The 27,696-nt window shown below is 31.6% G+C and overlaps 1 protein-coding gene across 2 annotated transcripts in view; it reads right to left on the reverse strand.

Moving 5' to 3' along the window:
* LOC139486028 (uncharacterized) overlaps nucleotides 1–16,765 on the reverse strand; it is a 308,560-nt gene extending 291,795 nt beyond the window's left edge. For both annotated transcript variants that reach the window (XM_071270717.1, XM_071270718.1), the window contains exons 1-2: nucleotides 16,724–16,765; nucleotides 5,500–5,586 (exon numbers count right to left, since the gene is read on the reverse strand). In XM_071270717.1, coding sequence (XP_071126818.1) covers nucleotides 5,500–5,586; nucleotides 16,724–16,759 — 123 coding nt within the window. In that variant the 5' untranslated portion in view covers nucleotides 16,760–16,765. The remainder of the gene's footprint in view (nucleotides 1–5,499; nucleotides 5,587–16,723) is intronic.
* Nucleotides 16,766–27,696: the final 10,931 nt, after the last annotated feature.

Genomic DNA, 27,696 nt, shown 5'->3' on the forward strand with positions numbered 1-27,696 from the left:
ATTACCATAGCCGTATTTGGCACAACTTTTTTAAAATTTTTGATCCTCATTGCTCTTCAATTTTTTACTTGTTTGGCTTTATAAATATTTTGATATGAGCGTCACTGATTAGTCTTATGTAGACGAAACGCGCGTATGGCGTACTTAATTATAATCCTGGTACCTTTGATAACTATTTCGTCTCATGTGGACAGTTGTCTCATTTGCAATCATACCACATCTTTTTTTTTAAAGGTATAAATTATATTGTAATTATGGATTTGAACGTGCAGCATTACACAATTGATGCAATTGGTAAATCCAATATAAGTTATTCTCAACTTACACTATTTTGTAAATCTAGATCAATACCCCAGTCGATTAGCAACCTAACGATATCAGTATGTCCTTCAATTACAGCCTCATGAAGCGCAGAATTACGATTCTGAAAAACAACACAAAGTGATGTTAACATCGAATTTAATGATAAATTGACACACCAACGTTAACTTACGTGACACAACGTTGTGGTGCATTCAGCGTAGCAAGTGAAGCTGATAGATGAGGTGATAACCATTTGAAATTAGCATTCGAATTTTGTGCATCTTAAATAGTTTAATAATTAATCTAGTGAAGAAGAGTGAAACATACCAAATATGTATTATTTATGAGACACATTGCTTGTTTTGTTAATCGTCCACTTCAGAAAGCGAAAAGCTACATATCTATTAAATAAAAACGAGTTCAATGTTGGCAAGCATAATATACACGTGGTAAAAACTAAACTAGACTGCAACAACATTATATACTGTATCGAGTTCCGTCAATAAATGAACAAAATATCGAATAATACAAGTTCCCTGCATTATTCTAACAGGCTATTCTCATCATTTACCCTTAAACTCTTTTCTTATATTTGGTTCGCAGGTACATGTATCCTGCCATTCCTGGTTGGGCACATTTGATTAACTGGTTACTTCTCTCTGGAACCTATATTGCTGGAGCCATGATCCCTACATTCAAAGTATGGAAATCTAAATTTGGAGCACAGGGCATTAATACTTGCTTCAAAGTAAACCTTAACACGATATGTGTGCTTCGTGTTTCTCTATATTATTTTCCATGTTTCCTGTCATACTTTTTATTTCTCGTACTTGTCAAAAAAGTTTTATATCTCTATATAATATTTATTATGGTACATGTACATGATGTATGTTATCATGTTGTTATAAGGGCCTCCAAATTACTATAGAATTTATTTTTTTTTTAAATCAGATGCAATTCAAGGACGTTTAAAGCTGATAGCATCGTCTTTATGTCCTTAAAATGACTGCAGACGGCTTTTTATTTTTCGTTCTTTGGTTTTGTCATTTTTTTTCCCTAGTGTTTCCATTGTACTCCCTCTATTTTGTTTACCATTCTACTTGAAGTGTATGTCGTTCAAGCAAACATTAATATCTGGTGAATTGTTTCCTTTTTTTAGATATCCTGGACCATTCGTCATGCTCTAGATAAGGCATGCACATTGAATAAATTATCTTAGAACCAGTATTCTTTAAATTATTACCAAGTCAGAAATACCACTTTCTATCAAAATAGAGTATTTTTTTTACGCATAGTTCAAATAATATTATAATTTCTTGAAAGGCTTTTTTAATGATTAACTGGGACGCCTTCCTCATGTTCCTATCTATGAGTCATATTAGTCTAATATTACTTCTTTCAATTTTTGGCTGCGATTACGTATAATAATGATGTTCACTATTAGTAAGGAATCACAGCAAAAACAAAAAGAAGCAATAATATTAGACTAATTTATATGTAGTTTGCTCATCAAGACTTCCCACTTTGACAAATACTGTAAAAAAAGAAATTTTCGAGGAGGGTGTAATTTCGCTTATTTCGTGGAAAGAACATATCCAAAAATTAACCTCCACATAATACCACTTACATTTCAGAACACCACAAAATTGAATTCCCATGAAATCGTATAGTAGTAATCCTTTTTATATAATATAATAATTATCAGTAATAAAATTGAATAGATCACTACATGCACTTTACTTCTAAAAAAGAGCATTACATCAAATATCTGAACTGTGTCCCTGTTGACAGGAATAAATTCCATTACTCAAAGCTATATCCCCAGTAACAAGAGACCCATAGTGGCATTTATAAAATTTCCTTTGGAAGACCATTAGTCCAAGAGGCAAAATAAAGCCCCGTTTGATATAAAGTCGTTAATTATATTCCAACAGACGAGTGTGCAGAAGCATTAAAGTACGCATGTCACTTTATCATTTTATAAACGAAGAAGGTCACTGCTCTTTATAAACCTATAGATGAAAAAGGGTTTGTGTCTCAAATTCGTATTGCTATGAATGTAAGTCTACCTCAACCTCTACCGCTGATACAACAAAAAAAACATACGAGTGGGTTTTTTTCATGAAACTTAGCTGAAATGTAAGGTAAGCTTCCTTTTGATTTTTTGTTATGTATTTTAGAACTACTTATGCTAGCTATTGAGTTTTATTCACAAAAATAACCCATGAAGTTTGCCACTGTGTGCATTTTGTTTGGGTTTTTTTTTACCAAAAATTGTTAGTCTTTAAAAAAGTAGATTTACAAATATATACTACTTTATTTCTGTCTGTACATCCAAAAGTCTGTCCCGTGAAATTTTTTCGTCGCATCTTTCTCAGGAAAATTACAAGGTTTCTAAACTTCAATTTCAGGGTTTATATGAGTTAGCTATACCGTGTGATGTTATTTCAGATTCATCACTCAACAACTTCCTGTTTACCATCGGGAAATGAATGCTATAGTTACATACTCGAAGATTCGAGGAGCGAAATTAGTAGAATGTATCTGTACCTGCTATAAAATTTACTTACAAGGACATGACAGATACATGTATAATAATATACTGCTAGCTAATATTGCTAAGCTGTGGATATACTGATATTGATATTAAAGTATTCCTGTCATTGTTTACAATGGCATTTGAAAAAGAAGATACAAAACAATGAAGTAAAAGATAATACATAAATTTGAATACTTATTACATAGTGTGCCTAATTAAAATGTTTGCGGTAAATTAATTTTTAGTTCAAATGTTGTATGAAGATATTATTACTGGTACATAAGGACAGTGGAATAATTTGTTAGCATTTTAACAGTAACTTCTTCAAGAATAAAATTGAGAATGGAAATGGGGAATGTGTCAAAGAGACAACAACCCGACCAAATAAAAAACAACAGCAGAGGGTCACCAACAGGTCTTCAATGTAGCGAGAAATTCCCGTACCCGGAGGCGTCCTTCAGCTGGCCCCTAAACAAATATATACTAGTCCAGTGATAATGAACGCCATACAAATTTCCAAATTGTACACAAGAAACTAAAATTAAAAGTATACAAGACTAACAAAGGCCAGAGGCTCCTGACTTGGGACAGGCGCAAAAATGCGGCGGGGTTAAACATGTTTGTGAAATCTCAACCCTCCCCCTATACCTCTAACCAATGTAGTAAAGTAAACGCATAACAATACGCACATTAAAATTCAGTTCAAGAGAAATCCGAGTCTGATGTCAGAAGATGTAACCAAAGAAAATAAACAAAATGACAATAATACATAAATAACAACAGACTACTAGCAGTTAACTGACATGCCAGCTCCAGACTTCAATTAAACTGACTGAAAGATTATGATTTCATCATATGAACATCAGGCACAATCCTTCCCGTTAGGGGTTTAGTATTATACCATAGTATGTTTGCACTTACTTTTATTATTACTTTAGCATGTTGAAAATTTCATTTGATATATACATGTACGATATTTGCATTTTCATATTTCAAGGATGATGACCTGCAGTCAGACACCAGAAGAAAGTTGATAACTCATTATGACCATTATTGACGATCTGACTAAAGGTTTTTTAGAAAGCTACCAAATATGTCCATGAAAAGTAGAAAAAAGACAGTAAATGAATAAACTGTACCGTATTAAACATAAGAATTGACTGTTTCAAGACCAAATGAATTGGAAATTAGTGTTTTGATGCTGAGAGACAGGGGAATATTAATTGGACAATTAAGCCTCTTTTTCATCATTATTGAAGTTGATGTTTACCATCTTATAGATATTTTACCGAAGTTAAAATGAAGTATAAATATAGGCAGCTTGAGATTTGTGAATATTCTTATCATTGGAGTTTCAGAAAAGGATTTTGTTTAAGAAAAGGTGATTTAACGGATGTAATTTGTCGTCTCTTTCATGAAATATTTGAAAAATCTGCAAAATATAACCAAGTGAGAGATCAACAGATAGACATATATGATTTTCAGTTGAGCTGTAAAGATGATAAAGAGAGAAATATTCACTTATAAGACTTACATGGCCATAAAAGAGAGAGATTTGGCATGCCACAAAAAGTAACAAGATCTCTGTAACAGCCGCAGAATGTTTGAACAAAAACATTATGGTTATTCTCTTTGTTTGCATTTACAATGTATATTATGTAGCTGTTAGTTTGTACATTTGAACATGTACATACATGTTAATGCATATCTAGTTTGTCTATACTTGCAAATCAGAAAATTTGCGTGTTTCCATTTCTTGCTAAATAAAAATTAGTTAAACCATTGTAAATTTCGTTAAAAATATATAAATAGATTTTATTGATGGTATTATTTGAATGCAGCATTTTCTGAAACTGCAATAATTAATCTCATATATGCCATGATGATTTTTTTCAATGATATTGTTTTAACATAGTTCGTCTCAGGTGTGTTACGGCCACTGTTTAAAATTTCTGATATAACTAGCCTTATATTTTTTGGTAATACTACTGAATATTTCTGGAAAAATATTCATCTGATTGAATGAACTAACATTATAATAAATTTAAGTAGTGTCATATACGATTTAGCAAGTAGACCCGATACATGATATTACATTCACATGAGTATATTGGTAATTAGTTGCTTTCTCTAATTTCACTTTTTTAGTCATAATGAGGCGACATATTTTACAGATGATATCTTTTCAATTGATTACGACACATAAGGGCAACAAACAGAAACTGAGTATATCGAAGCCAAGATTTAAATTTAAAAACAATATATGATAGAAAACAAATTATCAGCACCTACCAATATAAAAAATGGAGAGGTAATAATACTCTTACACCAATATTGCGATAAAAAGGAGAAAATTACATTTCAAATATTGAGATAAATTTGTTGAGGATTTACAAGGAGAATAAATCTTTATGTGTTTATAGATATATATAAGTGTTGCCAGTATGACATGAATTCATAATTTAACAATATCAAAACAAGTTCTCACTAAAAAAAGGTGATTCATATTAAAATCGGATGCAAACTGTTATTTCATAGGTCTGTAACTTAGACAATTTATATAAATATTTATCAAATACTAGAGAATTGAATTACTAAATTAAATATGAATGAAAAAGTAAACAAATGTGTAATGTTTTGCTATTCTTATAACTCACCCAGTCTTGATAGTCTATATTCGCTCCATCGTTTAAACACCTTTCTAGTTTAGCCTCGTCCCTATTAGAAGCAGCGTTTACTAGGTCCTGTACCATATAAAAAACACATATTTCATCAATGTTGTAGTGGGAATAAATATAACAAAATTAACAGGCTTACCAAATGTTTGATACTGACATGAAATCTGCTTTTAATTTTATATTCCATTAAATGAATAGTAAACAAATATATAAAAAGTATAATGAATCAGTTGAAAAGGGTTTAAAAAAGGGACAAAAGATACCAGAGGGACAGACAAACTCATGCATCGAAAATAAACTGACAACTCAATGGCTAAAAATGAGAAGGACAAACAGACAAATAATAGTACACATGAAACAACAGAGAAAACTAAAGAATAAGCAACACGAACCCCACCAAAAACTAGGGTTGATCTCAGGTGCTCCGAAAGGGTAAGCAGATCCTGCTCCACATGTGGCACCCGTCGTGTTGCTTATGTGATAACAAATCCGGTAAATAGTCTAATTCGGTAGGTCACATTCATGAAAGGGAAGGGGATTATAGTTACGACATAAGGAACATATCCGATATCATTTGTGAAACGGTTATTTCATAACAGTCAACCGACTCGTGATGGCGTCCGTAGAATTTACGAAGGGATGATTTCAACCTCACCATTTGGAACTCTTGCTGTAATAGCTTCCTTGTGAGCAGCAACTCTCTCTCAAGAAAATCATGAAAGGAAATACAAGCACGGGAATATCGTTTCAATTTGGAGATATATAACCCGTATGCAGGTTGCTACTTAGAAATGGACAGTTCACAATTGGAAAGTTGATATCAACCTCAAGAAAACCGATCCTCATTGTCAATTTCTGGATGTTAGTCATGATATGAGGCCGACTTAATTGTTGCTGTAGTATTATTAACTCTAGTTCGATGGGAAAGATGCGATCAACATAGTCACTAAATTTTGAATTATTTAATGAATGATCATCATCTATATAGCGGAAAGTATAGTTAAAGGATATTGCTAACTTCTTAGTCACTAGATGGACAGTCAAACTTAAATAAACTGACAACACCATGGCTAAAAATGAGAAAGACAAACAGACAAACAAAGCACACGTGACACAATTAGTTTTATTTAAATCATCAAACATATACAAAGTAGAAATACGTCTAACAAACAATAAAACAGAGAGAACGTGACAGTATAAGTATACATCCAAAAAACTAAAAGGCCCAGAGAACAGATCTGAGATTACTCGCAGCTACTTAGAGCTAGTTCAAAGCTAATAACAAAGCATGCATATTATACTTTAATACAGGCCTAGGGCCATTACATTGCAATGTAATGCATTACATTACAATTACTTTGTGATTCTTCCATTACAATTACAATTACAATAACATTTTTTCGCACATGTAATGCATTACATTACAATTACTTTGCCTATGTAATGCATTACATTACACATTACTTTTTCAATATAAAAACTAAAAACATTTCAAAAATGATAAATCTTACAGGGGTATATGTAGATATATATACAGTGTTAGTGACATAGACTTCAAATACTGGTTAATCAATATGTCCATTGAACTTTATCATCATAAGAGGTTCAAAAGTGGTGTCATCAAGAGAACAGCGATCAGTTCTGTGCACCTTTCTGGCAATACTAAAAAGCCTTTCTACAGCAGCTGATGTGTGTGAAGTGGCTAACTACTTGATAGCTGTATTAGCCAAAGAAGAAAGGCACACTGAATTTGACTTCCATCATTCCAGTGCATTGATTGAAATGTCTTCACATGGCTCAGACATGTACTGCACCATACCTGTGTCTATACTCTTTGATGGAGTAGTAGGAGGCATGAAACTGGAAAAGTCACTTTTAAGTTTCTTAGGTGGTGGTAAAAAATAATTAAATTATCATATAATTTTGTTTCTCTCATTGATCACTTAATCATTAAAACATCAGTAAGGGATTTCAAAGGAATATATTATAATAAATGTGTCATTAAAGGATTATCTTTTTGAAATGCCCAAGGGCTCTATGAGGACAAACATAAGTTGAGAAGATTTGATTGCAATAAAAACATTTTGATATTAATTAGGTGAAATAACAACACAGACAGGACCCAAACCACAGTTTGGTTTCAAAATGTTGTTTGAAATATTCAATCTTTCACTGAAATACATGTAAGGTGTGTATAGAATTATGAAAATTTCATCGTCATATTTTTTCCATTCATCTATATAGTTTTGTTTGATAAATTTTTATAATATTTTTCATTGAACACCAAACCACCAAACACCAAAAAATTCCTAATATCATTTTATACTATATCAGAAACCAAGATCAAGACTTGATAATTTTTACCATTTTATGTTTATTACCTTAATGCGTGTTTTAAAGATTGATGTAATGTATTTAATACAGTAATTAACTGTGGCAAAGATTTTATTCCATACTTTCTTTTGTTTTTGTTAATATTTTATTTTTATTATACAATATTCTTCAATTTTTTGTATTTTACCAATTTGTAATGAAAAGTAATGTACTGTAATGGAGGCATTACATCAATTTTTAACTTAAGTAATCATTACACTACATGTAATTGTAATGCAGAAAATGTGATATTACAATGTATTACAATTACAAATTACCATTACCCCAGGCCTGCTTTAATATCAATCAATACACATCCAAATTGTAGTGTAAAGATGTTCTTAAGGGGGCTCCTGGGTATAAATCAATTTTTTTTCTAATATAGGATTTCGCTATATTTTTTTATAAATGAACTTTATCATATACTTAAAGGAAAAATGAAATAAAAAGATGGAGTCACCGTTCATTTAAGCTCACAATCTGCCTCTGGAAGAAGCATACATTTTTGTTAATGTCCTTTTTTTCTGTTGAACTAATAGGAGAAATAGATGTAATATCGAAATAAAAAAATAACCTAATTACAGAAATCGCTTAAATTTTACAATTATTTAGTTTATGTACAGCTTATTTGAAAACAATAATAAAAAATATAGGTCACCGTTGAGTTAAAAAAGTTATTTCAAATTTAATGCCAAAAAATGGCATTTTTGCACCAAAGGGAGATAATTTGGAGCTTTTTCAATGATATAAACATTTTAAAAGTCATCTGGGGCCAAACTGAATCAATTTTTTGGGTTGTTTTTGTACCATATCATAAAGTAATAACTAATAGTGTAATAAATAAAATGTGTAATGAAAAAATAAAGGTTTAATTTTTTGCTGAAATTTTTGTACCCAGGAGCCACCTTAACAGTCATTCATTATAACAATGCAAATGTTTTCAGTGTTGAACTAACAAGCACCATTACATTTGAAGTTGCCAATGTACTTAGTCACACGTTTTATGATTTCAAATCCCTGCGATTTTTGATTTCGAAAAGGGAAGGGAGGGGGTCGTATTTTAATTTCTGGGGTTTTTTTTGTGTGTTTTTTTTATTAATTTTTTTAAAAGCAAGGACGAAAAGGGAGCAAAAAATATAGACCTCAAACATACCATGGAATTTTGTAAAAGTTCGGTTATAGAATTTTTCATCAGTTGATATAGGGATTATAACATTAAAAAAATATATTCTTCCTTTTTTTTTTAATTATTTTTAAAAGCAAGGACGAAAAGAAAGCAATTAAATATGGACCTCCAAGATCCCATTAAATTTTGTAAATTTTAAGGTAAAGTTCGATTATTGAATTTTTCATTAGTGATATTGGGATTATTACATTAAAAGAATAATATTTTATTTCTGAAATATGCAATATATCACTCCTATGATGTAAATAATAGCAGTTTATTTTCAAGACAATAAAAAAAGGTAAACACTGAATGGTAAGGAAAATCCCGTTGTGCAACAAGCAAAAAGCAAGAACGAAACAGGAAACGGCTTTCAAACATATACATTAAAGTTATTTTGTATGTTTTAAAGAAAAAATGGTTTAACTGCAGTGCCGATATGTTTAGTGCACGTGTTTTTGATGAGAACATACATGTATATGCAGGAGCTTTTCATTATATAATTAAACACATTTTAGATTTACTAGATGTATTTGGTGTGTAAACTGGGCCGATTAACTCACACACTGAATAAAAGTCATCGACCTAGTTTACACATCAATAACCTCTAGTAAAGTGTGTTTAATCCTTCAAATTCTTAACCCAAACACTTAAAAATTGTTATAAACAATGTTTGATTTATTGGCTACTATTTACCATCAAGTCCACGAATGACATTTATAACTTAGGCATTTTGGGATTGAGCCGCCAGAATAACTTTTTTTTTAATGAGACTACTTGAATAGGATATGTAGTACGGCGGCTTTGTGAAAAATTGTGCACATCCTGCTACAAGCATGAAATTTGGCATAGACATTCCTCATGTATTACTCTTTTATTTCAGATAGGGAGACATTTGAAAAAAATGTCGCACTTTCGGTAAAATCCAAAATGGCGGACTTCATACTTAAATCAGCCCAATATCGAAGGCTAGTATGTGAAAAGGTGTTATAATCATGCTACTATCATAATATTTAGTACAAACCTTTGTGTTTTACTACTTTTGGATATATTATATAGATTAAATGTCTTGAAAAACCCTACTTCCGGTAAAATCTAATATGGCGGACATTGTACTAAAATAAGCTTATTTTTTAGGGAGGGTAATTGAAATATGTTTAAACATATTGCTACTATCATTACATTGTGCAGGAACCATTTCTTTGGTGCTTCTCATGGATACAATGTATAAGACATATTTCTTTAAAACCCTTTTTTCCGATAATATTCAAAATGGCGGACATAGAAATATCAATTTCTTTTTTTATATATTCAACGTTTTTCAAAATGTAAAGAAAATGTTTTTTATTGTGCTGGCTTTAAGTTATCCTCAAAACAACTTATTCTATTCTGCTGTAAATGTTTAAAAACAAAGTTATCACTTCCGGTAAAAAAAACAATCTGGCGTAAATTTAAAAGATGAGTCTTCGGTGTAGAGTTTTGTATAGATTGATTAAAACAAAATAAAATTACTTAAGTACTAAAACATTTTTAAAACTGCTACTACAATTCGGCCAAAAAGACATGTTCATTCAAGATCACTACCTCATGCACACAAGGCCGTCTACGGGAGACACGATTTTTTACATCATCCTTTCTGACAAAATGATGAGGCCTCAGTAAGTTTTTTTTTAAAGGGATCCTCTTTGTCCCTTCGCCATCCATTAGCGCCTGGACTGGGTAGCATAAGAGCCAATTCCAAGCTCGTCCCCTAAATACCTGCCTTAGTATATTGCAAGTTTTACATGCTGGAAAAGACAAGATCAAGTTTAGGGAATAGCCCCAATTAGCCTTCCCTTTTGCGCAAATAGTTATTTTCTTGCTTCATTAACCATGTTAACCCAATCTGTTAAATTTGTGGTGCGATCTTATAGTAAAACCCCGGTGATTTAGGTTGATCAATCATCATTCTTTATGTTAAAGTCACATTTTCAAATGCCATCAATGTCTCACACGCAGTCTTTTTTCTTTTCAAGCAAAGATAGAACAGTTACTGTATAACAACTGGTAAAGGCATGGATCACAATAAGTGTGTGTGATCACTCATTGCCTAATGCATTTGAAAGGTCATTGATAGATATTAATTCAAAGTTGTTTGCCCTCCCAAACACAATCCATAACTTCGTCTACCCCTATGTAACAGAATAGCGAAACAGTAATGACAGCATCATCAGTAACGACTGTTCGAATCATGACTCGTTTAAGTCCATGTTTCACTGCATCAGATACATGCACCATGATTCTAGTGACTGCCTTTTCATGTAAACATAGTGCTAAACTTGAAATACATAACGTGGTGGATAAGATAGAATATCCTGAACATTTGTTTCTACAACTACCATACGCATCCGATAATTCATCCACTCGTGTTACAGTTTCAAGGTATTTTATTGAGGTAAGGACATACCCAATCAGCATACTCGTTAGCCCGCAAATACATGTTTATTCACAATCGGAGAGCTGATTTTCCACATTTACAAGGACTGGTATTGTTTCTTACATCCATAATGTACAAGTTCCTGATGAAGAGGCCTCATTAAGAGTTCAAAAGGGTTCCCATGGATCATATTTGTTCCTTCGCCATTCATAAGCGTCTGGACCAGTTAGCATAGGAACTAATTCCAAGCTTGTTACTCATTCATAGCCGCCATGGTATATTGCACGCTTTACATGCTGAAAAAGACTAGACCGAGTCGTGGGAATAGCCTCAATAAGTCTTTCCTCTCCCAAAAACGCATGTTTTCTTGCTTTATAATCATTCTAAATGCTTAAGGATGTACTTGGGTGAGGTTTTGGAATAGTTGTCAAATGTTCGGACTCCTTGGTGTTTTTCCATATGATATAAGGTAAAATATTTTGCCCCATAACAACATTTATCTTTTAACATAAGACTTAATAGATCATAAACGGTCATTTCACAAAATTTTAGCATATTTTTGATTTTCTTTCTTTTGATTCGAGACCCAAATAATAGCAATGCAAACATAAGGTAAAAGTCCGAGTCATCCTTTTCCCGCCATATTTGATAAATGAAATATCTCGAAAAGGAGCTCCATGACCTATAAATATTTTTAGCTTATCTTTATCCTTGATTGATGCTCTACCAGCTTAAAGTATCAATTTTAATTTCTTAATTTCTTAATTTTTACCTAACCTCACCTAAGTACATCCTTAAGTCACATTCTTCAAACGCCTTCCATGTCACCAACGCAGTTCCCTTTCCAGCAAACGTGTAATCTATCAATGCCTAGTGCATTTGAAAGGTCATGTATAGATATATGTCTAAAGTTTTCCCCACTTCCAAATGCAAACCAAAGTTCGTTTGCCCCTATGTCACGGAATAGCGACACAGTAATGACATCAGTATCGACTGTTTGATGGTGCTAAACTTGAAACATCATCAAGTGGTGGAAAACACTGAACATCCTGAGCATTTGTTGCTACAACTACCTTAATTTTCCTCAAAATTTTATTGAGCAAGTTACTGTGAATGAAAACTAAAAATTTCTTTCTTATTGTCGTCATCTCTCAGAACACTTTGTCAATTTTGAGGAATTTGTTTTGACCCTGGATTCGACTGTGTATTCTCTTTCCCCAAAATGTAGCTCTTGATTCTTGTAGCAGCTTTAAAACTACCAGTATTGTCTATGTACGCATCCGAGACTACATCCACTATTGTTACAGTTTCAATGTGTTTCCTAACGAGTATGCTGATTATTATGTCCTTAACTTCATAAAATACCTTGAAACTGTAACAAGAGTTGATGCAATTTTTGATGAGTATAGTAGTTGTAGCAACAATTGCTCGGGATTTTCAGTGTTATTCACCATGTGATTTATTTCAAATTTAGCACCATTTTCACATTAAGAGGCTGACAGTAGAATCATGGTGCATGTGTCTGATGCAGTGAAACACGAACTTAAACGAGTCATGATTCGAACAGTCGTTACTGATGATGCTGTCATTACTGTTTCGCTATTCCGTGACATAGGGGTAGACGAACTATGGATTGTGTTTGGGAAGGCAAAACACTTTGGATTACTATCTGTCAATGGTCTTTCAAATGTACTAGGCAATATGTGATCAAACACACTCATTGTGATCAATGCCTTTACCGGTTGTGATACGGTTCTCTCTTTGTTTGAAAAGAAAAAAGACTGCGTGGGAGTCATTGATTGCATTTGAAGATATGACTTCAACATAAAAGAGGGAAAAAGGTACCAAAGGGACAGTCAAACTCATAAATCTAAAACAAACTGACAACGCCATGGCTAAAAATGAAAAAAGATAAACAGAAAAACAATAGTACACATGACACAACATAGAAAACTAAAGAATAAACAACACGAACCCCACCAAAAACTAGGTGTTATCTCAGGTGGTCCGGAAGGGTAAGCAGATCCTGCTCATTATGTGGCACCCGCCGTGTTGCTTATGTGATTACAAATCCGGTAAATAGTCTAATTCGGTAGGTCACATTCATGAAAGGGAAGGGGATTGTAGTTACGACGTAAGGAACATATCCGATATCATTTGTGAAACGGTTATTCCATAACGGTCAACCAGCTCGTGATTGCGTCCGTAAAATTTACGAAGGGATGATTTCAACTTCACTATTTGGAACTCTTGGTTTAATAGCTTCCTTGTGAGCAGTAACCCTCTATCAAGAAAATCATGATAGGAAATGCAAGCACGGGAATATCGTATCAATTGGGAGATATATACCCCGTATGCCGGTGCTGTTGGAATGTTGCTACTTAGAAATGGAAAGTTTACAATTGGAAAGCTGAAATCATCTCTTTTGTCGTAAAGTTTTGTTTTCAACCGACCCTCATTGTCATCATAAAGAATGATGATTGATCAACTGAAATTACCGTGGTTTTACTGTAAGATCGCACAAACTTATCAGATGGGGCTAACATTGTTAACGAAGCAAGAAAATAACTATTTGCACAAAAAGGGAAGGCTAATTGAGGCTATTTGCTCAACTTGGTCTTCTCTTTTCCAGCATGTAAAACTTACAATATACTAGGGAAGGTGTTTAGAGGGACGAGCATTGGATTGGCTCTTATGCTGTCCAGTCCAGGCGCTAATGGATGGCGAAGGGACAAAGAGGATCCCTTTAAAAAAACACACTTTTTGAGGCCTCATCATTTTGTCAAAAGCTTGTACATTGTGGATGTAAGAAAGGATGTCTCGGTCGTTATTAATGTGGAAAATCGGGTCTCCAGTGCACTGCTTTTTGTGCATGTGGTAGGGACTGTGAATAAAAATGTATTTTTGGCCAGATAGTAGTAATTTTAAAAATGTTTTAATATTATACTGATTTTTTTTTAATCAATCTATCCAAAACTCTACATCGAAGAAATGGATTGAGTACTCATCTTTGAAATTTACGCCATATTTCTTACCGGAGGTGTCAACTTTGTATTTAAACATTTACAACAGAATATAATTAGCGGTTTTGAGGATAACTTAAAGGCAAAATATTAATGACCAGCACAAAAAACAACATTTTCTTTACATTTTGAAAAAAAGTTGAATATTTAAATAATGAATTGATATTTCTATGTCCGCCATTTTGAATATTACCGGAAGTAGGGGTTTTAAAAACAGATTTTTTATACATTGTATCCATTAGAAGCACCAAAGAAAGGTTCCTGAACAATGTAATGATAGAAGCAATACGTTTAAACACATTTCAATTACCCTCTCTAAAAAATAAGCTTATTTTAGTACAATGTCCGTCATGTTGGAATTTACCGGAAGTAGGATTTTTGCAGACATCTAAACAATATAATATATCCAAAAGTAGTAAAAACAAAGATTTGTACCAAATATTATGGTTGTAGCATGATAACACCTTTTCAAATACTAGCCTTTGATAATGGGCTGATTTAAGTATGAAGTCCGCCATTTTGGATTTTACCGGAAGTGAGACATTTTTTTCAAATGCCTCCCTATCTGAAATAAAAGAATAATAGTCGAGGAAGGTCTATGCCAAATTTCATGCTTGTAGCAGGATGTGCTAAAACTGAATATTCTTCATCTGCAAAGAATCATTCGTATGTCGTCTTAATATGTCAAGCGCACTAATGAAATTTCCTAGATTTATTATCATTTTAAAAATTTAAAATTTTAATTTATCATTTAATCATTACAATATAAATAACCGTACGAAGATGTCAACATAAGTGGTCTTTTACATCGGGAAATATAAAATCCACAACTGCAACACGTGTACTACGATATTTCTTCACTCGAGACAGTTAAATTTTAATATTTAAAGCGCGCGGCTTGTCGATCTTTTGAAATAATTAAACTTTTAAACTATTGAGAGTGGAGAAATGTCATAATACACGAGTTACAGTGGTGACATCTGTTTCTCTAATGATTTTTATCCTTCCTTTTTCAAAGATTTGAGAAAAGTTGTGTACTTTTGATGTGACGTCATCGGGCATGGTTGCCTTTTTTCATAACGTCACAATAAGAAAATTCAACGTCACAATTAAATTTCAACCAATCATATGCCGAAAACAGATTTTTCCCTAGTGAGGAGAAATATTTTTCTCACACCTGTAAGGAAATGTGAAAATAGCACAAAAATAATAGAATGATATTTATCAGTTTAAATTGGACTTTTGATAATACAAGACTCGATGATACATTTACATCATTTCTATCAAAAATTATCAGCTAACAACTTCGAAAACATCTTTCAATAAACATCTGATACACACATTTCAAATATAACATTTTTAATTAAACGGAAATAATTGAATTCTGAAGCGATTTATTATTAAAAAGTAAATTGTATCTGTAAGGGATATTCACAAATTATAATGTATATTAATAATGTGCGGAAAAATGTAAATTTATCAAAAGAACTGAGTCGGAGTGGTCTCATAACTTTACCAAATACGTTTGTTTTTCTTTTTCTATCTTTTGGTATTAAATTTAAATTTGCAGATTTGATACCTATCCATGAAAATAAAACAGAGTTACTATAAAACGAAAATAACAATGAAAACAAATCAGGCAAATTAGACAGAATGTTAGTCCTACAAAATCAACAGGCAGTTTACCTTTCATTAAATGTAAACTCAAGGAGATCAAAACTGCACTGTAGGACATGGCTATGACAAATAAACACAGTGGACACTATATTTGCCAATAATACAGTTATGCCAGTCCATTCAAGTCGTAAAATCAGCACCTTCTTTTGAATTTGGATTTGTCATTTCATCAATCAGTTTGATCCAAAAGAAAAGCGCTGTGACGTCACACATTAATTGAGGATTATTTTATTTATCGTCAGGTAAAGTTGGACCATGCTAGAATTGACAACCACAATATTATGTAGCAAGTATTTCTTATGTGTTGCCGCCTTTCAATTTTTAAGTTTGCCCAATTTGCAAACTCGATTGAGACGTTTGTTTTACTTTTCATTAAACGCCCTTAGTAACTAATGATCATATGTTAACTTGTGTGGCCCAATAACAAAATGTATCAATAGTCAAAAGGTAAACACGCAAGTTACCAGTTAAACACTATTATACAACTATGTCTACTTAGTTACTCCATTTTATAGTGTTTTATTAAAACACTACTTAAAATTGCTTTACCTTGCCAAGCTGTTTCCTTCTTTCTGTTGATTCCATTGTAACAATTCTGAAAACAAAACTGATATCAATGTAAATTGATAATGTTGCTGGTTGCTCTCTTCTATTTTACTCATATAATAGAAAGATTTAAATGATATTTAGTGAAACTGTCATCTGTGTAAAAAAGAACTTAAGATCTGTTTCCTTATAAACTTTATAAAAACCAAAAGAAAGAAATCTATTTATATCACGCAACACACGGGAAATCATCATAAACAAGACAAATTATCCACACTTGATATACTACATTTTCAGTTCTTTTTAAATTTTCAATAACGTAGTCCATGATATTTATTTCAATTACAATAATGACTAATATAAAGTACTGGTATGAAAACATATATATACTTTGCTGTAAATTTTGTGTAGGAATCCAAAGTGCGCAGGGAAGATTCGTTTGTTTAAGCAGTATTTTAGACATGTGTATCTGATTGGTTATACATTGATTCATAAAACAAATTAAACATTGATTGTTCAACCAGACAACTTACCTCAACTATAACTTATCATACATTCCACCATTTATATTGATCGAATCTTTATTGACTTGCGTAACCGCTATATGCTTATTTCGTTATCATACCCATGTTCACCTTTTTATTGACACTACACACTTGTATTTAAATAGTGTAATTGTTATAAATACCTTTGGTTCTAGGTGATGTCTTCAAATAAGAGGTATGGTAAAACGTAAAAACACAAAAATACTGAACTCCGAGGAAAATTCAAAAAGAAAAGTCCCAAATAAAATTGCAAAATCAAAAGTTCAAACACGTCAAACGAATGAATTCATTGATCACTGCTTACTAAAAACGAAATATATATGAGCGGAATAGTTTTCAATTCTCTTTTTTGAAGTATATCATTATATATAGCCAATAATAAAGTGTCCTTTTTTGTGTTGACCTCCCCTCATAATTTTGTGTAAACATATGTATAATGTTAATGAAATAAATGCGAATCCTAAAATCTAAATTATAATTAAGCCATATTTCCTATTACTGCTATTATGCATTTTTATTTTGTGATGTTTTTTTAATTTCGTATTTAGCTTTGTCTTAGCACTAGTTACAATTAATGTCTGAAATACAAAAAAAACGAGTTTAATATGTAAATGTTTAGGCTTGTATCTTTTGAATTGTGTGTGTGCACGAGGTATGTTTCTGTTTCAAGTTAATGATTAACTGATTTGTTTGTTTCGATAACTGCTAACGTCAAATCTGGTCCGAGACCACAATTATCGTCCCTTAATTTTCGTTGTTCATGAATATTGTCCCTAGTATTGACAGTGGATTACTTGCCATTCTTGCCTTTCAACTTTTTTTCTCCATGTTGAATACCTCAAATTGCAAATAGGGGGGTGAAATTACATTGTAGAAAAATTTGGGTCCATAATTTTAAAGGAAAGCAGTGATTTGGTCCAGCTGAAAAAGGTTAAAAATTAGCATTTCGGAAGCTGTCAAAAGATTTCAAGACGCCCTAAACATAAAATTTTCCATATTTTGAGTTAGAGCCGATGAAGTTTTCTATAATTTTGATATAATGTGTCCAAAAGTAGTACAACACATTGTAAATATTTCATTGAGAAAGCGCAGGTGGGATTTTTAAAATTTTCATTTATGTTCTAAAAGAAATGCACTACGAAATAATTGTGGTCTTGGACCATCTATTTCAACTTTGGTGAATATCTATCTCATTAAAAAAAAGACCACATCTCATCATATTTCTGCAGGCTTAAATATTTTATTTTGAGGTTTAAAATAATCTGGGCTAAACGGTCTGTTCTTCTCAGTTGTATAAGGTTTCTACATACATATTAAGTAAATCTCATCAAATTAAAGCGAAACTTCAAAATATCATTTCAGTTAATAAAATCATAATATTCTGTGCGACTTGAAACTAAATTAATTGTCAACTTTTCTCAGTTTTAATAAATTCGTCCTCAAAAACCAAACAAATGATTTCCTTGCGATTTAAAATGGGTCCATGTGTCGATCAACGATTTCGATAGATTTAAGAGAAAATGAGTAACCCGCACTCCCGTACACAAAATATGATAGTGTGTCATATGATGATCTTTATACAAGTGTAGGAATAATTTGATGCAATTATGTTAAAAAAAAAAAACAAATTTGATGCAATTACATTTTTAAGATTTTTTTACCTTGTTAATTATTGTAATTGTTTTTTTATTTGAATTATATTGTGTTGTGTGATACCGCATGATTGTTTCCTATTTCCTAAAATATTTAGTTTCTATTTAATTTTATTCAAAAAAAGGAAAGTAATTTGCTACCTCTGAAGAAATGTCGACTTCCAGTAGTATTTGATAGTGTATGTGACACTGCTAAGGATGTGGAATACGGTTTTCAATAAGTTTTCTACAGGAAGAGCCAACTGTACTAATCAAATCTTTGTATCTATGAAAGAATTTAGTAAAAAAAAATAGTAATTTATAGTAACGACATCCCTGACTTTTAAATAATTTACCAGTTATGCATTGATAACGCTCGTTAAAATCTATGTTATCACTACACTTATGAGTATAATAAACGTGTTGGGATATATAAACACCGTCTGATTGAGGCAAAGGAAAATCGCCGTCTGAAATGAAAAAAAAAATAAAGAGAAGGAAAAATCGTCTCTTATGTCGTAAATTATAGTATGGAGTTTCCCTTTAGAAATTTTAATGTCTAAATCTAGAAAAAGACAACTATTGCTGTTTATGTTAGATTCAGTTAAAGTAAGTTCCTTTGGGTAAATTTCTTTAGTATATTTACAGAAATTTTTTAATGTTTTTTGTTGAATTATGTGTTATGTCGTATCATTTGTTGCATTTATATTTATAAAATTGCCTTTAAAAAGAATCATTGTCATATTTCCGAACATAAAGGTGATACTTATTGTTAATTTGCATTGCTGTGTGACAAGTCTCTGTGTTTAGAACGTCAAATTATCATGGATTAATGTTTGATGTCTCTGTAAATGTTTCGGTTGGATATTTTCTTATGTCTTTTCGTTTGTGGTCCAAATGATTTTAAAATTGGCATACTATCATTGTCATGAACATTTTTGTAAAAATAAAGTATGAAGTCGAGAATTCATATTTGATACGTAAACGAGTCACTGTATTTTATATCCAGTTCACGTTGATTTGCTATGTTCATGGTTTTGCAAATTGAGTCGACAATTACATTATTTGTTTGTGCGTTTTTCTGTGTTTGTGTTGTATATTTGTCACGTAATGTTCAAGTGAAAGTTTCTAACATTTTTATAAAGCGGGAGGTTTTGAAAGTTAGGTTCAACCCTCATATGTTTCTTATAATGTCCTTTACAAGGTCCGGAATATGGCAGTTGTTATCAAATAGTTCGGTTCTGTGTGCGTTGGCGTTTGTGTTAATTCGGTGTTTCTGTTGTTCATTTTTTGTCATTTTGTAGTTGATGTGTTGCTCTCGGTTTTATTTGTAACATAGCTTTCTTTTTTTTTCTCAATCGATTTATGAACTTTAAACACCGGTACCCTAATGGTGCTTTTATTAAACCATAAAATTTCACCACAACGTCGTGAAATTAATCTGAACGTTAGCGTTAGCATACAAACATTTTATTCTGTATTTGTCTTTTTCTCTGAATGGAAACAAACATGACACATTACATGTTAGGATTGTGCTTTTCCTTTAAAGAAACCAGAATCTTCTCTTGTAGATCAACCGTTAACTTTGCAAAGCGACTCTTACTTAGTCACTTGCATATCTAAAGGGATGGATTTTTCCTATACCTGAAAGTAGTTTGAAAAAATTGTAAAAGCAATTACCCCATCTGTACCACTTAATGCTCTTCAACTTTGTATTTGTAACGCTTTTTAACTGTTATGATCTGAGCGTCACTGATGAGTCTTATGTAGAGGAAACGCGCATCTGGCGTATTAACATTTAAATCCTGGTACCTGGAATAGTTTTTCATTCTCTCTTTTGAAGTATATATAGCCAAAAATAAAGTGTCCTTTTTTTGTTGACACCCGTTATAATTTTGTGTTAACACATGTAAATCTAAGGAAATGACTGCGCAGGCAAGTTAATGCAGTTTTAAAAAAATAGCAATGATTTTCGGTGTTTGCGTCGCAATCTAAATTTGACGTCATTTGCCTAACTATTCGACACGTGATTGGCTAGAAAGTTTCGTCGACGTCAAATTTGAGCTTGTCACTAGCAGCTGATCGGGCACCTTGTTATGATAGAAGTCAGTGTCTTCAGTTCGACAACAACACGTTAATATAGATGTGGGTTGCTTATAGTTTGAGGTACGTTAGTTTTAAATTATTTTAGCCTTCTTCCGAGGATCTTGGATATTCATTTCATTCACGATTATGAATGTAGTCTGAAGAGAAAGCTGCATGTTTACTTAAAAAATGTGGTTATTTAAAAGTTTCGCTGTCAACATGATGTGGGCAGTCTGTTGAAACTTCCTTTGAATTAATTTTTCACGTTAACACTATTTTACTTGCTTATAAACAATCCAATCTTTATTGACTATTGACTTTATCTATACTATTAAACGAGAAGACCTCATTTTTGGTGTCGCTTCTCTTCTTTCCACAATAAATTAATCAACACGCCTCTGTGTCCTATAGGTACAGTGCATAGTCGCTTTTGTCATCCATTCAGATGATTATTCAGATTGAGTTATTTTAGGAGAAAAACGATAAAAAAAGGCATCCGGGTAATGTCCCGTCATTGTACGAAATTATAAGTCAGATTAGACTTCCGGTTTTCGTTTTTCTGTATACTTTGAACATACATATACTACGAATAAAGTGTATTTTCATAATTTTATCTGCTATCATTTTCAAGTTTACTATCCACGGCAGTCACAGAGTTTATTAAATAGAGAGGGTCTGTATACTATATCAATGATCACCATGGATCGATTAGTAAATTGAAAGTAAATACGCTTTATTTATAAAGTAATGAATGTTCATAATATACAGATAAGCGCAAAAATTATTCATGTGAAGTTTTGATACTTTTTCTGAAATTCTCCAGTCATTAAATCTTTTACAAAATTCATTGATTACAAAAGAAAAAGAAGATGTGGTATGATTGCCATGTTGAGACAACTCTCCACAAGAGACCAAAATGACACAGAAATTAACAATTATAGGTTACCGTACGGCCTTCAACAAAGAGCAAAGCCCATACCGCATACTCAGCTTCAAAAGGCCCCGAAATGACAATGTAAAACAATGTAAACGAGAAAACTAGCGGCCTTATTTATGTACAAAAAATGAACGAAAAACAAATATGTAACACATAAACAAACGACAACCACTGAATTACAGACTCCTTACTTAAATAAATGTTCATAACATACTAAATTTATGTTCATATTGAAATTGATAGAAAACCAAAAATTGGGAACTTTAAAAATAAAGGTGGAGGGTAAAAAAAATCATTTTCCTGTCCCCAATAACCTATGACTTATGATACTTTGCTGAAATTCTCCAGTCATTCTGTATTTAAACAACACTTTCCATACTGATACTTTAAACTACGCTCTGAATGCCCGCGATTTCGCGGGTGTGTTCTAGTAAATATAATTTCACGTCGACAGTTTACAGACTGACCAGGGATGCATTCATGCGGGGATCTCAGTGGTCAGAAACCATGATCAACCATGCAACGAAAGGAGTAGAATTTGTTAAAATGTCCGAACAACATGCCGGCTGAGGCCCGCCACTTTCACCTATGCCTTTATCCCCCCATCCCTTAATAATTAGTCTCTTATGCAAACACCTTAACATTTTCTTTAAATATCTATTAGGTATATTTGTACCTGAATCTTAAAATCGATCGCATGTTAAATCATTTCTTATTCCAATTTATAACATATTGTAGAAGTAAAACAAAGAATTATTCAAAAATATATATGCTCTGTGCATCATACTTATGCCTCAGTCTGTATTTAATAACATTGTGTAAGCATTCACATGAGATGTTATATGTGAGAAATATTATTTATTATCATGGCCATAATCTATTAACAACTTAAAGTTGTCATTTATGGTTTTAAATCTGATGCTAAGTCATTACAGTATTATTTTAAATCATCCTTTTTAGTGTACATTTGAATTTTTTGTCTTTATTGATTTTTTTTCTTATCTTTTTTTTTTATATATAGACATAAGATTAAATTAAATATGTACTTTTAATATTGATTCACTATAATAATGTGTATCTGAAGTATATGTGTGTTTGTGTAAATCTTTTTCAAATTTTGACACACTTGTTATAATTTTACATCAACAGATCAATCTTAATTGTGTAATTATTGTAAATTCTTTTTCAGAATGATTTACAACTGGCACATATAAGTTGACAGTTAAATAGAGAGTGTAGTTTCTATGATATGAGGTCTACACAATTAAATGTAAGTATTAATTGTATTATAATGAATGATTCCTGCTAGGGTCCTTCAGTTCTATATTTTATATACCATTTTCTATAATCTTTATCTGTTTTGCTCATTATTCTCTATTCTTTGTATTTTAACACACCATCATTCTCTTTTATTAACAGTGTTTTCTTAATCTTAATGTCTCAGCCTTTAAATTTTGCACTTTTGCCCAAAGGGATTATTACATGATTGGTGTATCTATTCTGTAAACACCACCCAGACCCTCAGTTTATGTGAATATATATAAGTTATCTGGTGTATTTAGTCACACTCACCCAATCTTGATTAAGTCATATTGATTATTAATAACAAATGGGTAAAGCAATGTGATGGGTAAATATCAGTTAAAGTAAGTTGTACTTACAAACTTTATTGTACTTTTACAGACAACTCATCAATTAAACTTTGTGTAAAGTTTTCTTTTAATTCAATAATAATTAAGGAATACACAAATGTGACAATTTTGACTGAAGTTTTCTATTTGTATCATAATATGAATACCAATTACTTTTAAATGCCATTAATGGTTTACATATTTTTTTCAGTACATGCATGAAGATGACTTGGAGGCAATGGTGTCATACATGTTAGTTTTAACTATAATAGCCTAACTGAAATTTGAAAAAAAGTTATCAGAGGAAAAGAGTGACCACTTCTTTCGTATGAAGATCAACCCACACAAGGAAATTATCTGACAATTTGTAACCAGATATGGGTGCAGTTCTAGATATATGCATGAAAAGAAAGTGAAATCAAGGTTTTTTTTAGATAAAAGCTTAATGATATAACAAAAATATAACAGTGCTGAATATGAAAACCCCATGCCATATCACATGTAACTTATGGAATGCAGAGATTTTCAGTAATACAATAAAAGGAAGGATTTCATTTCTGTTAAAACTGACTCTGGAACATTCAAGACAAAGAAATAAAGAAATAAAAACATAAGAGGAAATGACTGTGCACTTTTTTTTTGAAGGATCAACACACAAAAGGAAATGTTCATATCATTATGAATCATGTGCAGTAGTTGAGATAATTTTGGATATATACATAAAACTGTGAACTAAGTGATAATTATAATTCAAACATCATATGTGGTACCTTACTGGTATATATATATATATATTGTAATTCACAACATTTTACATGGGAATATTCTTTGCATGATACATGTGAAATTAAAAAAGACAAGTATAGGAATAAAAAATTATCTATTACAACATTATCATATGAAAACCAGCAAGATGAGATGTCTACATTTATTATGGCATATATTATATATATGGATCATGGAAACCCACGAGAAAGTATTGTATGGATTGTAATTATCAGTTTTAATTCAATGTGACATATGCAATGCTTTTTGTTTTAATTTTGAGAAAACTATTTGAAATGAATGAAAAAATTATCATAAGTTTATTTGACATTGAAACTTTTGAAATAGACATATGTATTTAATAGGCAGATATTACTCATAATGACCTCAATGCTTTCACATGCATACAACTTTATGGAATAAACAAATATTTTTATCTCAAGGAAATTAATTTTTTTAATGTTTTTTTTTTCTATAACAATTTACTGTTTTATACTGAAAAGACTGCAATGAATGAATGATGCATGTTCAACAAATGAACATAGTACAAATTCTTGCTTACATGCAGCTGGTATAGTTTAAAAAAAGACCCCTTTACACATGTTATGTGACAGTTATTGATCCTAATAATTCAGTGAACTAATTAAAAATGATTTTAAATAAAAACATTTATAAAAAACTATAACAGGGCTGAGCAGAGTACTATTTCTCATAAAACATGAGTTTGATGGAAAGGGCTCCATGCTTGTTAAAGTATTTTTCCCTATCAGGAGAATCATTTTATTTTAGAAATACTGGTTTGCCGTTTGTCATCACGTTATTTTACTCTCGATTTTACTATTTATGTCAAACCTTGGTAATGTAAAAGGCGCTAAGACCCAATAATAGAAATACGGGGATGTGCCAAAAATATGGGTCATAATTTTGCGAGGTTTTAAATAAAAATGACCCTCCTTTTTAATGACATCCTATATTAAAATGCATTTACGTTTGATAACTATATTTTGATTCGGGGTATGATCTACATATTATATATAAATATGCTATTGAGAATCATACATTATTAATGGTCAATTATTATATTAAATTAAATCAATTCATTTGAAAGTTCACCTTTCAAACAAAGTGCTTTTAAATAAGTTCCCAAATGAACCCCGGTGAGTTAGTGCTTATATAAGCAGTGCTTATATAAGCAAGGGTCATATTTTAAATATTGTATATAAGTATAGGTCATTCTTTCTTAAATATTTATGTAACTATAGGTACTGAATTTCAGTGAATGTTATATTAAAATGGGTACTTTTTTTGAGGCAAAAATGGCACACCCCTATCAAGAAAATATCGAAGTAAACCCCCCCCCCCCCCCCCCCCATGCAATGATAATCAAATTTAAGAAAGTAAGCAAGATACTTTTATTTACAATCGACACATATGACACACATGTGCAGAAAAATGAACATTGGGTTACGAAAGCTCTTTTAAATACAAAGTATAACGTTAGCGCATCCCCCTTTTTCTTTTCGTATGCACGGTGATACTTTAAAGATGCATATGATAAACACCTCAAGAGTAAAAATGAAAAAAATAACAATATTTTATATCTTTAATGTGTCTATTTCTAGTCAAAATCTATCAAAAGGTCGATTATTTTTTTCCCGGCATTTTTACACCGAAAAGGGGAATAATCGATCTGAATCAATTCAGTGTTTAAATGTCGCCGCGTAAGGACTTGAATATCATTTATCTATAAAGATCGCATTGGCACACCCCGTTAACATTTATTGATCTCTTTAAAACTTGGCATATTTATTCTTAGAACTTGAAAGCTCATGAATACCAAGATTGCTGTTTCTTGTTTTTAAAATGAATACAACATTATAAAAATTGACAACTAGATAGTTGACTTTTGGTGTGGCCACAGTTGGATTGTATGTCACTTCTGTTATTTTTTATTATAAAAGGGCACATTTAAAGAAAGAAACAGCTGTTACGGGAAAGATAGCATCTTTGTCAACCAAATACAACTTTATTTTCATTCATTTGTCTAGTTCTTTGGGGTGTGCCAGGCTCTTGAAGTTGGACGTTCAAACGCCATCTTTGAATGCTGGCCGTTACCATGGTAACCAGGTTTGGGGGGGGGGGGGTGGTTATTAGACACTAGAAATTAAAACTTCGGATGATATTAGGGATGATAAAAATAAGTTCTGGGTAAGAAAGTTTCTAGACTAAAATTCTAAATAATTTCAAATTTCATTGATTTTTATATGAATAAATAGCAGATTTACTCCAGAACAGTATTAAGCTACCTGCGTGTTTATTACATGTATTATATCTGAGTTATTCTCTTTTTTGAGGATTTTTATGCGATGCGATGAACAAAATTGTCATCGTTGAATATTATATACCTTGTATACTGAGCTTTGGTATCATTTTTGTTTGGTTAGTTAATTGAAGCGTTGTCTAATCGGCAAACATCAAACCATACCGTTGAAATGTATCTTGTAGTTTATCCAAGAGTGATCATGCATTCACCTGTCAAATATGAGGTTGTGAATTAGAGCTACGTTTATGTCAAGGTGTTATCGACTACGATCTCATTTATAAGCTGTTGCCCGTTTTCCCACCTAAGGTCAATGGTTCTACCTAAGTTCTTATCTTCTTCCTTTTATTAGAACTGGTCGTCAAGATATAGAAAAGGAAGCAAAAATTGCGTACTATATCATGACCAAATACTAAACTAAAGCATTACATGTTGAAACATGTATGCCCTCGTAAACCAAATTGATGTTGTGATAAATGCATTATATAGGAATTAGAGGTTATTGTCAATATGACAACAACTAAAAACAAATGAATTTTTTTTATTTTATCTTATAATTACATTAACATCATTTAGACTTTGGACTACATATTTCCCTATTTTATAAATATAAGCGTTGTTGCAATGATTCTCATGTAATACTATTCAAAAGATAAACCATAAAAACTGAAACAAAACAAGAGATAAAAGTCATTTCTTTTTTTAATGTTTTCGCTGATATTTTATACAAGTTTGTAAATATTTAAAAAAATATTTTGAATATTTCTCCTGAAACTATCATCGCTAAAATCGGAAATATGTTCTGTTTTCTATGATTATTTACATTTAAGCTGTCATGAACACACGAGATATTTGAAAATTGAAATATCGGTAATTATACGAAAATACAAATGAAATTTGTTGGTAAGTTGCTCAAATATGTACTTTTTTGTATTAATTAATGTAAAATATAAAAGTAAACTATGGATGACCTTTCTCTAAATTCTACCATTGCGCGGAAAGACCGTGGTTAATTGAGCAAAAACAAAATATACAACATATACATTTGTACATAACTTTATG

Source organism: Mytilus edulis, chromosome 8 (genome assembly GCF_963676685.1).
Source record: "Mytilus edulis chromosome 8, xbMytEdul2.2, whole genome shotgun sequence".
Lineage (NCBI taxonomy): Eukaryota > Metazoa > Mollusca > Bivalvia > Mytilida > Mytilidae > Mytilus > Mytilus edulis.